The sequence below is a fragment of the Podarcis filfolensis genome (genome assembly GCF_964270895.1).
Source record: "Podarcis filfolensis genome assembly, chromosome: 12".
Taxonomy (NCBI): domain Eukaryota; kingdom Metazoa; phylum Chordata; class Lepidosauria; order Squamata; family Lacertidae; genus Podarcis; species Podarcis filfolensis.
Window position 1 is genome coordinate 18,996,889 of NC_139614.1, and position 15,294 is coordinate 19,012,182.

General features: G+C 40.6%; 1 protein-coding gene and 1 long non-coding RNA gene across 17 annotated transcripts in view; one reads left to right on the plus strand and one right to left on the minus strand.

Annotated features, from left to right (window-relative positions):
• ZNF385D (zinc finger protein 385D) overlaps positions 1–15,294 on the plus strand; it is a 589,542-nt gene that overhangs the window by 447,115 nt on the left and 127,133 nt on the right. For all 15 annotated transcript variants that reach the window (XM_083578081.1, XM_083578088.1, XM_083578094.1 and 12 more), the window contains one exon: positions 8,507–8,649. In XM_083578081.1, the coding sequence (XP_083434207.1) occupies positions 8,507–8,649 (143 nt within the window). The remainder of the gene's footprint in view (positions 1–8,506; positions 8,650–15,294) is intronic.
• Positions 9,069–13,231, minus strand: LOC310745648. Of its 2 annotated transcripts, XR_014540275.1 has the most exons (3): positions 12,932–13,231; positions 10,503–10,610; positions 9,069–9,568 (listed from the first exon to the last, which is right to left on the minus strand). It is a non-coding gene; the product is annotated as an uncharacterized lncRNA (long non-coding RNA). The 2 variants fall into 2 exon arrangements; XR_014540276.1 differs by lacking the exons at positions 10,503–10,610; positions 12,932–13,231 and adding an exon at positions 12,298–12,357.

The window sequence follows — 15,294 nt, forward strand, 5'->3', positions numbered from 1 at the left end:
AGCCACACAGTCCTTGTTTAAAAAGCTCGATCTGTAGAATATTTAAGAGGTTTTGGGAAATATCAGGTACTATGTTTCTGGATTTCTTGCCTCTCTCCCCTAAACAAAACAACATTGTTGCTTTTGTACCCAGAGAACAATGCTTTGTTTCAACCAAAATAATTACACAATGTGTCCACAAAGGAACACACTGCTCTTCTTCTGATCTCCTTATTTCACAGATGATTTCACAGTCATGTGGGATCAAGAGCAGCATGTGTTGCCTCCACTTCAAATTTTCAGTTAAAAACACCTCCTTGATTAGGAACTACATTAAGCTCTCATGTTATCTGTCAATTGATGAATATGAAACTTAAGCATTTGTTAAATGACTGGCGGGGGGGGGGGAGACACCAGATGTCTAACAAGGTGAGAATATTTTGCTATTGCTAGATAGTTGTTCCTTCTTACTTGAAGAAAGTTGGATTGTGTAACATAGGTGCATGTATGTGGAACTCCTACTGTCTTTTGAAGAGGAGGAGGATTTTGTGTTCTCAGCGTTCAATTCTTTTTAAATGTCCAATATAATTAGATGCATATTCAAGAACTACAGCATTGAAGGGAACAGGGACACCAGCTCCATTAGAAATTAATTCAGTTCAGTAGAAATGAATTCATTTTAATTTAATTTTCTAGTCAAAGCTAAGATAAAACACATCAGATGCCTATCAATCAATCGTTCTAATTAGCAAACGACAATAGAATGAAAGGTGGCTTTATATTAATATGTTTGAATGTTTCAAATAGATAATGATTATGTCATTTTCATTGTTAAGAGCATGAGTCATGCCACATTTCCCAAGAAAATAATTTGTTCAACATTGCCAGGGGTATTGAAGATTCACATGAGTATTTTTTAGTTGTTGTATGATGCCAGTGAATGGTCAAGTGATTCCTTTGTGCGCCATCTACCCAAAACCCAAGCTGTTTCACTTAGACTGGATATTACCACCCAAAAATGCCAAGTGAATCGGCACTGAGATGTGTGTACAATCATGTTCATTCAAACATGCATGCAGCACATGTTGTGAACAAGTACATTTACAAGTGCATGCATACATTGGATGGAAATATTTGACCCTCCAGATGTTCCATCAGCACCAGCCAGGATGAACAGTGGTCAAGGATTATGGCAGCTATAGCACAGCAACATCTTGGAGATTTGCTGGTTATCCATCCCTGAGATTCCCTAAATCAGAAGCCAGTGGGGAAAGCATATATGGTATATGTGAAACAAACTAAAAAGTCTTGTTCACTTACCTCTTAAGACACAAGGGAATGTCATGAATAAAAAGAGAAGGGACATAGAAGTTGATATTTTGGCAAATCCTAGACATCAATATTTTAAAAATGTAGATTTACAATTTATGTCACATGGAAATGCCAACAGTTTTGAAATTTTCCATAGTGGCGTTCATACATTTTGCATTTTTTTCTGTCCACGTTCTTTGGAAAGAGCTGTTCAGAAATAAAGCTGGAAAGTTAATATCTGCTCTGCCAAACCATCATTATTAATTATGTATATATAGAGGAAAAAATGAAATTTACTCAGGCTAGTCAAAAACAATAATTTATCTTCAATGATGACAAAGTCAATGGCAAGTTGAAAGTTTCAGATGTTTTCAGTTTAACAAAAAAAACTGGTTGAAAAAATGGCACTCATTTTTTCCATACTTTTTTTTATTATTTTGAAGTGTCTTGCTCCATTTCCAACCTCTGAAAAAATTATCCTCTCATTCCCTCTCTCAAGTGTGAAACACATTCACTTGTAGCTAGATGTCAGGAAATAATAGCTTCTCCATGTGATCAATCAATATGTGGCTCAGTTATTCTCCACCCCCTGTAATATCATTATCCAACACAGAGACAGTGGTGCAACATTTTAAATGCACACTTTCTATATTGAAAACACTTGAGAGAAAGAGAAAAAAGTAGCTTCGTTGCAAGCATATAACCTAGTTGCAATAAGGAAGATATCAATGCTAATTTTAAGTATGTAGATTTGCAGCTGCATACTACAAATGGGTCAGCGGATGCCAGCAATATGCTAGACATGCAAGGGTATTAATGTCCCCCCCTTCAAGAACTGTGTAATGCAGTCAAAACTGGGAACTATGCTGGAAATTCAGCAAAATATCAGTGCTCTCGTTCTACAAAAATCCTGGAATTGATCTATTTATGAGGGAATATGCCCAGGTGCCCAGTACAAAATAAGTGGATTGTTTTATCCAATTTGACAGGTTTAGTTGTAGCTTGTGAGTGGGAAGGCAGAGGTAGTGGCACCTTCTGAGTGGTGGCACTGCATTCCTTGGTGCCAGGTGAAGCAGAGATGGTGCGTTCAGGGGACTCTGAATTGTTGGTGGTACAGTGGTACCTTGATTTAAGACCGTAATCCATTCCGGAAGTCCGGTCTTAAAACAAAGCAGACTTAAAACAAGGCGTGCTTTCCCATAGAAAGTAATTGAAAATGGATTGATCCGTTCTAGACAATGAAAAACGCCCCCTAAAACAGCAATTTAACACAAATTTTACTGTCTAACGAGACTATTGATCCATAGAATGAAGGCAATAATCAGTGTACTGCACTATAAAATAAATAAGACAGAATTGTAGATGAAAAAAAATTACATTTTCCCCTTACGTGCACTGATGATAGTCATTGTTTGGATGGGGGCGGGGTGCTTTTATCCATTTCTGCAGTCACACAATCAACCAGTAGCTGAACTGGGTTCCACACAGTTACAAAAACAAGTCACAAAAACAAAGCCACAAGCCACAGTCACAGGTCAGCCCCATAAAATGAAGTCACAGTCAAAAAACTGAAAAAGCCACACAAATCAAAGCGCAAAAAAGATAGCAAAAACAAAACCTCCAAATATCACCTGTGTGTTGTGTGGGTGCTCAGGATTCAACAGCGGACAGACTTAACAGGAAGCCTCTGATTAGCAGCGAGGGGCTCAATTAACAAACGAAACACACTTAGCAGGAATCAGATGATGAAAAGCGACCCCTAAAACAGCAGCCAGGCCTGCACTGTACTGCATTGGTACACATACCTGCAGACTTGCCACCAACAACCCAGGATGGCACCATTTTCACTCTCCTTTGTAAGCCACTCCCCCTGAGGAGGGGCTACGATGCCTGCAACTTTCACCCAGTTCTGTCCAAAGGAAAAATAATTATAGCCATTCTTTGTTTCCTCATGATATTAAAAGCTTCATTTTCTGAATCCAGCTGCACTGTCTGAAGTAATTAAACTTATAGGTCTTATTATTGCAGAGCTAGTGTTCTTCTGGCTGCTAATTTATTTTGAGCTTTGCGGGGTGATCAACTGTTAAAAACTTCGTACTTATGTACAAATGATTTTATTTTTTTAAGGTTGACTTGAACATGTAAATGTCAATATAAGGTTGCTCCATCTTTTTAGGGAATTTCAGAGGATAGTAACTTTAAAAATCCTAGGACTGAAATCCCTGGGTTTACAAAATATGGGCTGGCAAGCATATTTGAGAGAAGGATTCTGATAAGATATCTGCTTCTTGAGACTAATCGTACAGCTGACAGGAAAGAGTTTAGAAATGGGCACATTCACAGTGATAGGATCTATAGATTCCCCAGAAGCAAATTCTTCTTTCTATCTACTTCACACACAGCAGAAAATGGTGCATACAGCTGTCCGAGATGTTAACAAACGGTTAGCAGGGGAGAGATGTAAATAGTACTTCTCACTGCTAAAAAACTTGAATAGTTTTTACAAGAGTGGAACACTGATGAGCAGTTATGAACAATGATAACATCAATGCACTCAGAATGTACTGGACTTTTCTTGTCCTAGAGGTCTTTTGTCTTTGCTTTCATACTTACAAAGGACAATCAAAAGAGGAGTGCCGTATGAATCTCTTTAGAAATAGCGCTTGAAATAATCCTTTAAACTAGAGGAGGATGGAAAGATGTGATTGCCATTTGCAAATATATTAGGCACGCATGGACATAACTGAATAGTGCAAATACAAATTACTTGAGATGCAACAAAAGCAATTTGTGTAAGAATCAAATGCCCAACATTTAAAATGTTTGTTATCTTAGTGCATGTATTATGTATGTTGAAATCAATTTACATAAACATGGGGAAAACTGCTGGCACTTTGCATTTTTTTATATCTGTTAATGTCACAGTCAGTTTAGGAGCTTCAAGTTGTTACTGCTGTGGAAATATCATGCATCATGTTATTCATAACATTTTATGTTCTGTTAGACTGTATCTGATCCCATTGTTGGAATGTTGTCATAGCCCTCAGATCAACAGCCCTCGGTTCCCTGATGTAGCATCAAACAGAAGTGAAAGAATCACTGGAAGTTACAGGGAACCTTCAGTACAGTGGTACCTCGGGTTAAGAGGTTAAGAACTTAATTCGTTCTGGAGGTCTGTTCTTAACCTGAAACTGTTCTTAACCTGAAACACCACTTTAGCTAATGGGGCCTCACACTGCCACTGTGCCACCGCCACGCGATTTCTGTTCTTATCCTGAAACAAACTTCTTAACCCGAGGTACTATTTCTGGGTTAGCAGAGTCTGTAACCTGAAGCGTCTGTAACCTGAAGCGTATGTAACCCGAGGTACCACTGTATTGTAAAGTATCTCCTACACTCAGAAAGAGTTTGATTTTGCCTAAATCCATTTCCCGTGCTGCTTTTTAAAATGATGCATTTTAATGTAGAAATCATATGTACACTTTCTTGAGAGTCAATCCAACTGTGCAGAATGGGATATGCTTCTGAGTAAGCATGCTTAGAATTTTGCTGCACGAATCACTGTGCACTTTATGTAAGAAGGCATGTAGGTATGGGACTTTCCAAACAATTGCTTCATTGTTAAGAATCCAGGCAATATTGCTTCAGCTAAGGCATAACGGTTTTGTATTTTCCAAGAGCTAGAATTGCAATTTTGAATTGATAGTAAAATGCCATTCTCCTCCTAGCAGGAATATAGTTGTGTAGTTGTTATACGCTATCCAATTGGATAGTGTATATGAAGTAAATGCCAATACCTCTTTCTCTCCCTCCCTCCCTCCCCCCTCTCTCACACACACTCCTTACATGTTTTTGTGTGACTCTTAACTCCTAATTTTTTTTGAAGAGTTTTCCAGTACTGATGCTGTAAAATGATCAAGGTTATTAGTATGTTCCCCTGCCCTTTCCTTGAGAAACTAAGAGCACAGCAACTGGTGTGGTGTATATTGCTTATTGGGATTATACAGAGGCTTCCCCCCTCCCTCTGGGAAAAGGTCAGTCATTGTACCTGCTGCCATTCAGATATCATGTCTTTAAAATAAATCATAAGTTCAAGTTCAGGCAAAACTGTCAGATTTCTGATGGGGAAGGAAAGAGTCTTGGTGGATATGCTGTCCTGTCGCTTCATTTGCCCTGCATATCTCCCTCATTTAATTTTATCTATATGCCAGCAGTATGACATCTTTTAAAAACTGAAGGTAGATTTAGACTCACATTCATTGATTAGAAAAGTCCTATGTCTATTTCACAGGAAGGATTTGCCAGCTAACACACATTTAAGTCATTAGGCTTGCATGGAGCGTAACACATGGCTGTACCTGCTGTGACTTGGGTAAGAAGCATGGAGCAAATCTTTGGGACAAGAAGGAAATGAAAGTTTTTACTATTGGTGATATTCTTGGGTATGGATTTGCCAAGTTCGTGATATTCCAAAATAGATTTGTCATTCAGAGACATGGGCATGACCAATATGTCCAGGAGCCAGACAGATGTAGTGCATTACTGTCAGACAAGGCTTGGAGAAACCCTAAGATACACACTTGAGTTGTATTGGCAATTGTGTGTCATTGAGTGTTCTAGTTTGTTAATGATCCAAGGGCCAAGCAGTCAGGCAAGCATACTGAAATTTCAGATTGTATTTTGTACCTAATGCAACTAGTGGCTCTGATAAATGAGGTGCTCTGGGTGTTCTGCTGAATGCAGAAGAGATCATGGACTTAGAGATCTGGCCAAAGTGTTTGGGTGATATCTGGGAATTTCTTGCTGTGAACTCTGTGGATTTATAAAAATGCTATCCCATCTGCCTGGAAATTCTCAAGCTTCCCAACGTTCAGTTAGTCAAATCCCAAGATATTAGATTAGTGCTGGCAAGGAACTTATGAAAATCAATATTACGACCAACCCTTGCATCATCCTCAGTGACCAAAGAGCCTTCTCTTTTTTGAAAATGTAAATATAACCCATAGATCTTAGATGCAGCCCTCTTTATTGGGAGTGGCCAATCTGTGGCTGTCCACGATTCTGTTGGATTTGGGCTCCTCCCATGAGCTTGGGGTCTTGGGAGAGGGATCAGACAATATCTGGAGGGCACAGGGTTAGCTGCCCTTTTTCTGTATGCTATAACAGTCATTCTTATTTAATCTCTTCTGTTCAATTACAATATTGCACTGAAGTACTGAACCAAAGTAACAGTCTATCTAGCCAAGTTTCTCACAGCAGTGCCTTAAATACTTCTGACTCCCACAGGTCAATTTAGCCAATATTTAAGCAGCTGATAAATGACTGTCTGGTTGCCTAAGATGAGTGCTGACTTGTATTATTCTTTTATCACTTCCCCTCCCATAATGGCGCTCTTCTAAAGGTCGGATTCAATTTCCACTTTCACAAGTGTTGTAAATCACAAGAGATTCCATGGAAGTCAGTGTACAATGTGAAATAAATATGAGCCATAAATTGATATACTTGATTTATAAGACCAGTGCTTCCCTTTCGCTAAACTTTTTTTTTGTCAGGTGTTTTAGAGAGCAATTGAAAAGATGGTAAAAGCATGTTGTCACATAATTTCGTCTCCAGCAGATTTCCTACCAAAAGTAGGAGAGTTGATAATTTGATATAGCAAGTTAATTCAATCATTTACTGTGAGCCTTCAATTAGATGTATTAAAATGCAACTCTGGTTAACAGCTTTTCTGGCTGCAGTTAACACATTCGAAGTAAATCCATCCAATGATTTTATATAATAATTGTAATTGCAAAAGAAACTCTTAACTTATATAAAGGAATCAAGTTTCTTACCTTCTACTCATTCTTTATCTTTCAGTGGAATATTTTCAGCAGGGAGGAAAATGACCACTGCATTTTGTTTGTGGGGTGCTCTGTTTGTTTGTTTAGGTGGGGGGGGGGGTTGGACACTCCCCTGCCAGTTTTTGCAGTCTGCTACCCGCCTGTCAGATTAAGAGAATACAGGCATATTTTAAGAATTTCACAGGATTCAAAGAATCTTAATTAGCTGTGAATTGATGTTCTGGAAGTATACCAAAAAATACAGGAGTCATTGTAAGCAGAGATAGGACTTGAATATTCCCAGCTTTCAGACAACCGAATATGTTGTGGTCTGTGATGGGGGCAAACCACAAGAAAAATTGAGGTCCGTGTTTAGCAGGTGCCTGCTTATCACAGTATGCAAAGGAATTGCTTCATTTCCATCTGGGTCCCAGAGAACGCTCAGAAGCAGCATTAGCAGGGGACACTAGCTCACTGAAATTCTTGATCACCCTAACCTGTGACAATAGTCTATAGGGCTTGCCAGTTACACTGAAGAACTGTTTTGGTCAGAATTTCAGATAATAGCTCAATACCACATTTTGTTCTTTTTTTAAGAGAGCAGGTTCTTACTCAGTTCTTCAGGCTGCTTGGTAAGATTAGCCTTTAAAGTTCACTGTAAAGCCTCATAATTCGTTTGGAGAAATAACATTAGTTCATTTATTAAGAGCAAAGAGAAAACCTTTAAAAGTGTTCTAAACACAAATGTTCGTTTTATTATTATTAAACACTCACTCCTTCTCTCCTCCAACCCCACCTGTCTTCTAAGCTGTTTCCCTTCTGCCATGGGGTCCTATATGTGTGTGTGGCTTTGTAAGACGAATCAGATGGTTATTTGGCTTCATTCTACCTTATTTGGTGCTTCATTAAGCACAGACAGGCAGAAAGAGGAAGACAGTAACAGATCCTCCAAACATTGGAGTGTATGGCAGGATGTCCCTGTTTTCATCTGAGAAAGTTTGGAGGGTATGCAGTAAGACACAGAATCGTTCCTTAAAGACCCAAAGTGTGAGGTCCTCAAAGTTACACAACCATCTGTTTTGTTGAACTGATTAGATTGGGGGGGGGGGATGGAAACCTGTGCTTTATGCCTTTGCCCAAGCAACGTTTTCATGGCGCATGAGCCATTGCCTCCACAGAGAGTAGTGGCCCTTCAGCACAGTTGAAGAGCCTGGCAGGCTTTTGTGTGTGTGTGTGTATTCCTGCCAGGCTGCCAAGCCAAAGAGACTGATGGCTGACACTCTTAACTGACTTAGTTTTAAGTGCCTGTTATCTACAATACAATGAAACCAGATTAAAAATCTATTATGTATGATTTCACTTTTTTTTCCCTTTCCCCTCCTTTCTTTGTATAGGAGGTACATGCCAGAGCCCTGCTCTTCCAGCCCTGGTACGTCCTCCAGCCCCAGCCCTGCAGCCTCCGTTGGATATCAAACCCTTTCTTCCATTCCCTCTGGACACTGCAGCAGCTGTCAATCTCTTCCCCAACTTCAATGCAGTAAGTACTCTACTGCAGATGTTGTTTCCATTTCTTATGTCATCCATTGAACTCATTTTTTTTTAAAAAAAAATATTTCAAGCCAAAGAGATAATCAGTGCTCACACATATGCAGCTCCCACCCCGTGGTTGTTTGGCGTGCAACAGTTATAGGGTTCAGGGGGGCAAATCCCCTGGAGAATTAGCAAGAAAACAAACCCATACCACAGAAGAGTAATTTACTTCTAATTTGTATATGTCGGATTAGTAACGGAAATTATCGGGGCTAATGAAAGAACATGTCCATTCCTGCATTTTCTAGTAATTAAATATGAATTAATATTTAACAGTGTTTGCTCATGGGTTCTAAGCAATTGCTCAAAATAAGTATTTAAATTATTTTTGCTGACAAATAATTAACACAGGCTGATTAATCCCTGAGTGATAGCATGCAAGTTTATTATTTCTAAAAACAAAACAAAAACAAAGCACCTCTGACTGGAAAAGCCAAGGGTCACCGTGTGTGTGTGTGTGTGTGTGTGTGTGTGTGTGTGTAAACCAAAGTATTTAAGCTCTTTTCTGATAGAGCTGTTTCCAGCTTGCTAGAAATTGAAGACAAGAATGTAAATCAAGGTTGCAGGAAGTGCCTTTGTATTCCTGAAATTCGAACAAGTGTTCCAGCCCCTTGGGATCCATTGCCAGCTGATGTTAGACACGTTCCTAGGTTCTGATGTTTAGGTGGCCACTGAAGTCATTTTTCTTTAAGATGACTTTCCCTAAAATGCTTTCTCAGTCTTTTTATGGAAAATTAACTGTACAATTGTAGAAATAGGTTTTTTAGGGGGGTGCTTTTTTTTTTAGATTATTGAGTCTGTATCTTTGTATTTTACCTTGTTGTGCACTTCCATGGTAGCTTCTTTCTGTGGAGCAGTTGATAAATCTGAAAAATAAATAAAATGGAAACAGCTTCTCAGCTCTTATTAACAAAGGTGGGTTGTAACCAGAACAGTATGAGTTTATCCTGAAAACCTGCCTGGGCAAGGTAGCTCTGTCTGATTTCAGCCAGTTACTCTCTCCTGCTTAGGGTTGCCATACGTCCAGAATTTCCCGGACATATCTGGAATATTGCTGTCTCTAGCAGCAGAAATTGGTAAAATGTTCAGTGTTTGAAATATGGTAACCCTGCTGCTGCTGCCATTCCCTATATCTTCCTTGGTGCAGTTGTGGATGACTCCTTGACCCCCATGAGCAGATTGGGGACAGTGTTCAGGGGGTTGCTGTGGGGAGGTCTTTAGGCAAATGATTGTCTGGATACAACCCAAAGTTTTAAAAGAAAACATATCCATTAATTGTACAAATAAAGTACTACTAATGAACAGTTTTTTACATGGGACGTGGGTGGCTCTGTGGGTTAAACCACAGAGCCTAGGACTTGCCGATCAGAAAGTGGGCGGTTCGAATCCCCGTGATGGGGTGAGCTCCCGTTGCTCAGTCCCTGCTCCTGCCAACCTAGCATTTCGAAAGCACATAAAAGTGCAAGTAGATAAATAGGTACCACTCCGGCGGGAAGGTAAACGGCATTTCCGTGTGCTGCTCTGGTTCTCCAGAAGTGGCTTAGTCATGCTGGCCACATGACCTGGAAGCTGTATGCCGGCTCCCTCGGCCGATAAAGCGAGATGAGTGCCGCAACCCCAGAGTCGGTCATGACTGGACCTAATGGTCAGGGGTCCCTTTACCTTTACCTTTAATGAACAGTTTGCACACACTCCATTCTTCGGCATAACAATGGTCTTAGGCTAGCAATAGATCCCTGGCACCAGGATTCTTTTGGGTTCCAGCAATGCAAGGAGATTTCAATCTCTAACCCCACCTACCTTGAAGTAAGCCCCATTTTCAATAAAACTTCTCAGCAGACATGGTTAGGCTTGAAGAAATAGACGGTACCCCATACTGCACCAAGTGGTGGTTGATATCCTTCTACCCTATTAGTAATAGGATTGCACAGATAGAGAAAAAAGGAGTGTGTGTGATGCAAAAGCTTATATATTTGTATTTGCCTTATAACTGCTTTTGTGCCGTGAGTTCATGAACTGGATGTAAATATTTTTGTGAGTCTTAGGTTGGGTTTAATTAAATAGCTCAGTTAGCTATATAATAATGCTATATTCGCTTTATCTTTTGACATTATATAAGCTTTTAGGTATTTTCATCCTTGCTGGGTTTTTTTATAGTTTTGCATAACACCCAGGCTGGACTTTTTCTTTCTTTCATCTTTTGGACACCATTCCACGTTGGCTTTAATTTGCTGAGGTTTGATTTTTCGAGGCAAGGTTTAAGCTCTAACTGCATATTTTACATGGCTTAAAAAAGACACCAAAAACTTCTATTCCTCTCTTTTTCTTATTCTATCATTATTACCAAAGCAGTCATGAGCAAAGCAAGGCAAAATGAGATACAAGTACTGACATTAGCAGGAGAACTGGCATTATAAAGGTGTATGTAGGCAATGTGATATCCTGTGAATCAGCAATTTCGCAAAGGCTAGAGGTGCATTGTGGGTGGCATTGCTTGCAATTAATTCATAGTTGTCCAAACCAACATTAAATGCCAAAGTTTCTGTGCCATTATAATGAAGTATAACAATAATTTAACAGAAGATATGTTTTGCAGTAATTTAGAAAATCAGAGAGCTAAGAATGGAGCTACATATTACGGGAGACTGGGAGCATCACCCCAAATTGGCTTCTCTGTGTCAGATTCCACCCTTCTTTCTCATAACCAGTAGAATCATTACTCTTGTATCATGACACCAACATAATAATAATAATAATTTATTATTTATACCCCGCCCATCTGGCTGGGTTTCCCCAGCCACTCTGGGCGGCTTCCAACAAAATAATAAAATACAATAGTCTGTCAAACACTAAAAGCTTCCCTAAACAGGGCTGCCTTCAGATGTCTTCTAAAAGCCTGGTAGTTGTTTTTCTCTTTGACATCTGGTGGGAGGGCGTTCCACAGGGAGGGCGCCACTACCGAGAAGGCCCTCTGCCTGGTTCCCTGTAACTTGGCTTCTCGCAGTGAGGAAAGCACCAGAACGCCCTCAGAGGTGGACCTCAGTGCCCAGGCTGAATGATAGGGGTGGAGACGCTCCTTCAGGTATACTGGGCCGAGGCCGTTTAGGGCTTTAAAGGTCAGCACCAACACTTTGAATTGTGCCTGGAAACATACTGGAAGCCAATGTAGGTCTTTCAAGACCGGTGTTATGTGGCCTCACATGTGGTGATTGTCCACCCCCACTCTGCTTCAGAGGACGGTGTTGGCACAGGTGAGAAAGTCACATCACCTTGATGCCGTGGAACAATGTAAATGTCACTACAAGGAGGTGGAGAGCACAACACATCATGAAAATTTTCTTTTCATTGGTTGCTCCATGTCTCCAGTGTTGTATAGTGATGTTACATGCATACTACCTTAAGTTAAAGAGGAAGGGGAGCCACTGGACGATGTTACTGAAGCTGCCCTGCCTTTTCTGCTCCCAACCTATTATCATATCTAATACAGTGGAACCTCTGCTCATGACCACAATCCATTCCGGAGGCCTGTCCTTATGGCGAAATGGGTCTCTGGGAGAGGCGCAGTTGTGCGTAGGTGCAGGCAGTGATTGCCCACTTCTGTGCATGAGTGAACGGCGATCACTGCTTCTGTGCAGGTGCGAACAGTGATCGCCGCTCCTGCACATGCGTGAATGGTGGCAAACCCGCCAGTTACTTTCAGGTTTGCCGTCATCGCAACTTTGAACGTCCGCGAGTGGAGGCGGTTGAAAGTAGAGGTTCTATTGTATCTAGAAACAGAGATTGTGCTGTGGATGACAAGCTACCTAAGTTTGCTGCTTTGCTATTTAGCCAAATACTCTTGTGTGAAATCCGATCACTTTGGGGATGGAGCTTCTGGGCTTCATCACACATGCCATAGTGTGTGTGTATATGCTTAGCAATATGACCTTTGCATTCTGCTTCAGTTTTCTGACATGCCGTATCACACTTTGAGTTCCATTTGCCTCTTTGACCTATATAGTACTGAAACATAGGCCACACTGTGTTTCGATGCCCAAGCCTGTTAACGACATTTTGTAAACACATACATTGGCTAAGAAAGTCTAGTGTATTTCTGGAAGCTTCTGTAAGTTCATCCCAGCCTGAGAAATCTACGGAGACATGTCAAATTCACTAGAACATTATCAGCCTAAGGAAAGATAGGCTACAAATTAGATTTGACTTAACAGGACAATTTGACAAGGACATACCTTTTAATGTCTCTGAAGAGAGTTTATACTCCTCAAACAGTGATTTTACATTTATTACATAGCTTCTGAGAATTTTCCTCTGTGTGTATGTGTGTTTCTTGCCAGATTGATCTGAGTAAATGTAACCATCCATTTTAATTTCCAGTGATAAATCCAAAATATACCGTAACATATAGGACTGTTCCACTCTGATATTCTGCATGTTCCAATGATAAATTAATGAAAAATGCTGCAGTTTACACTTAGCAAAGTTTCTTCATTTTCTAAAATGAAGTAAATGTGATCCAATGCAATCTGTGTCCTTCGATGTCTGAACTGCCTGCTTGTGTGGTAAAATGGTTAATAATAATAATAATAATAATTAATAAATATAATTTATTATTTATACCCTGCCCATCTGGCTGGGTTTCCCCAGCCACTCTGCATGGCTTCCAACAAAATATTTAAATTACCATAAAACATCAAACATTAAAAACTTCCCTAAACAGGGCTGCCTTCAGATGTCTTCTAAAAGTCAGCTGTTTATTTCCTTGACATCTGATGGGAGGCTCTTCCACAGGGTGGGTGCCACTACCGAGAAGGCCCTGGTTCCCTGTAACTTCACTTCTCGCAGCAAGGGAACCGCCAGAAGGCACTCAGAGCTTGTGAATTCAGTACATAGCAATAACGGCATATGGTCGTCAGCCCACCACAAAGCATGAAATGCCACTTCCTGGCAGATGCAGATATTCCATTTAGACTGCATGTCATTGTGCTACCTTGCTAGTCTCATATAAGAGATGGAAGGTGGAAGTGAAAACCTTAGAGCCAAACTTGGCATGGCATGAAACACATTCCTGCTGCTGAATTTTTTTTTTTTAAAAAACCATTTAATAAATACCATGTAGCTGATTTATTCCAGGATTGGTAACACGTGTGAAGGAAAGATTTAACCTGCTCTTCTGCAATCCCAGTTAGAACTGCCTTGTGACAGTTGCGGGTAGCTCTGGGAGACAAGCTCTCAGTGTCACCAGCGGAAGCTTCCTCTGCTCCAAGGGCCGATTGCAGCTGCAGAAGGGTGTTTCATTCGGACCTCTGCAGAGGCAGAAAGGGTTTAAAAACCTTTCCCACTTTTACAACCCTGGTGAACCCCCCCCCGCCATGCCTGCAACTTGGGTGTGGCGGGTATATGATGCAACAAGTAACCATCACGTTTAATTTGGTTGTTGATGACCTGCCATAATAGGGGTGACTGTGGTTGGGTGCAACTGTCATGTGTTGTACCAAAAGCAGAGATGGATTTAAGGCAGTGTGACCAGTTCTGCCACACTAGGTGCTGAGCCCAGGAGGGCATTGCAACTGTGTTGTAGTGAATTGAGCACAATGGGAGGTGAGGGGGTTGCTAAATTTTGGGCTTGCACGGGGTGCTCCTGAAATTTGAAAAACCAAAGTCCACCCCTAAAAGTTGTTTTTCCAACTTCCTACTTATGTTGGGATGCTGTTTGCTCTTCAGGGTTCCACTACTACTTTATTTTAAATTAAATACCCTTCAGATTTTAGGACTGAAGGGTGACCTAAAATATCTTCAATAAAGACCTTGAAATATCTTAAAGGTAGAAAGAAATCCTGTCCACATGAGATTTGCCCCTCATAAGATTTCTCATCCCTTTTGCTAGAACTAGCTAAACCTTGAGCCAAGTAAGTTGCTGGGTAGATCCTATTACCAGGCCTGCTTATTTAGCAGGGTAATCCCTGGGATCATTTTTTTATTTATCAAACTTTATTTATTCAGCTTTGATTTGCAACTATAGTGTTTTTCACTCTACCACAATATTCTTTTTGGAAAGCTAGCTGCAGTAGCAGCATTTACAATTTATTTACGGCTATTAGCCCATAGAATATGTACAAACATAAAAACACAGGGACATAAAAACAGATATATCCGACAACAGGAGGTGAACACCACGATGCAAGGGTGGGTCATTGAGCAGAGCCAAGTGACAGCTTGGGGCCAGGAGAGCTCCAAGGGACAGATCACAGAAAAGGAAAACTGAAGACGAACTCCGACATGCACTCTCATCATAACAGTTCGATTAGTTTTGATGTTGTTGTTGGTTTTTGGTGGTTTTTGAGTGTGAGATAACCGCATTCAGAAATCTCGCCACCTGCAGAGTTACAGAAGGATCTGTATCCTGCAAAAGCAGTGTGGCGTGTGACTCAACAGGCCTGCCAACCAAGCGCAGTAAAGCAGGACCCAGGAATTTAGCCCTGGCTACGCTATGTAGGGGACAGTTGAACATTATATGTGAAAGAGATTCAACAGTTTCCCCGTCACACACACATAGCGGAGACACCAAACCCTTAGAAAATCTGTGGTTCAGCAG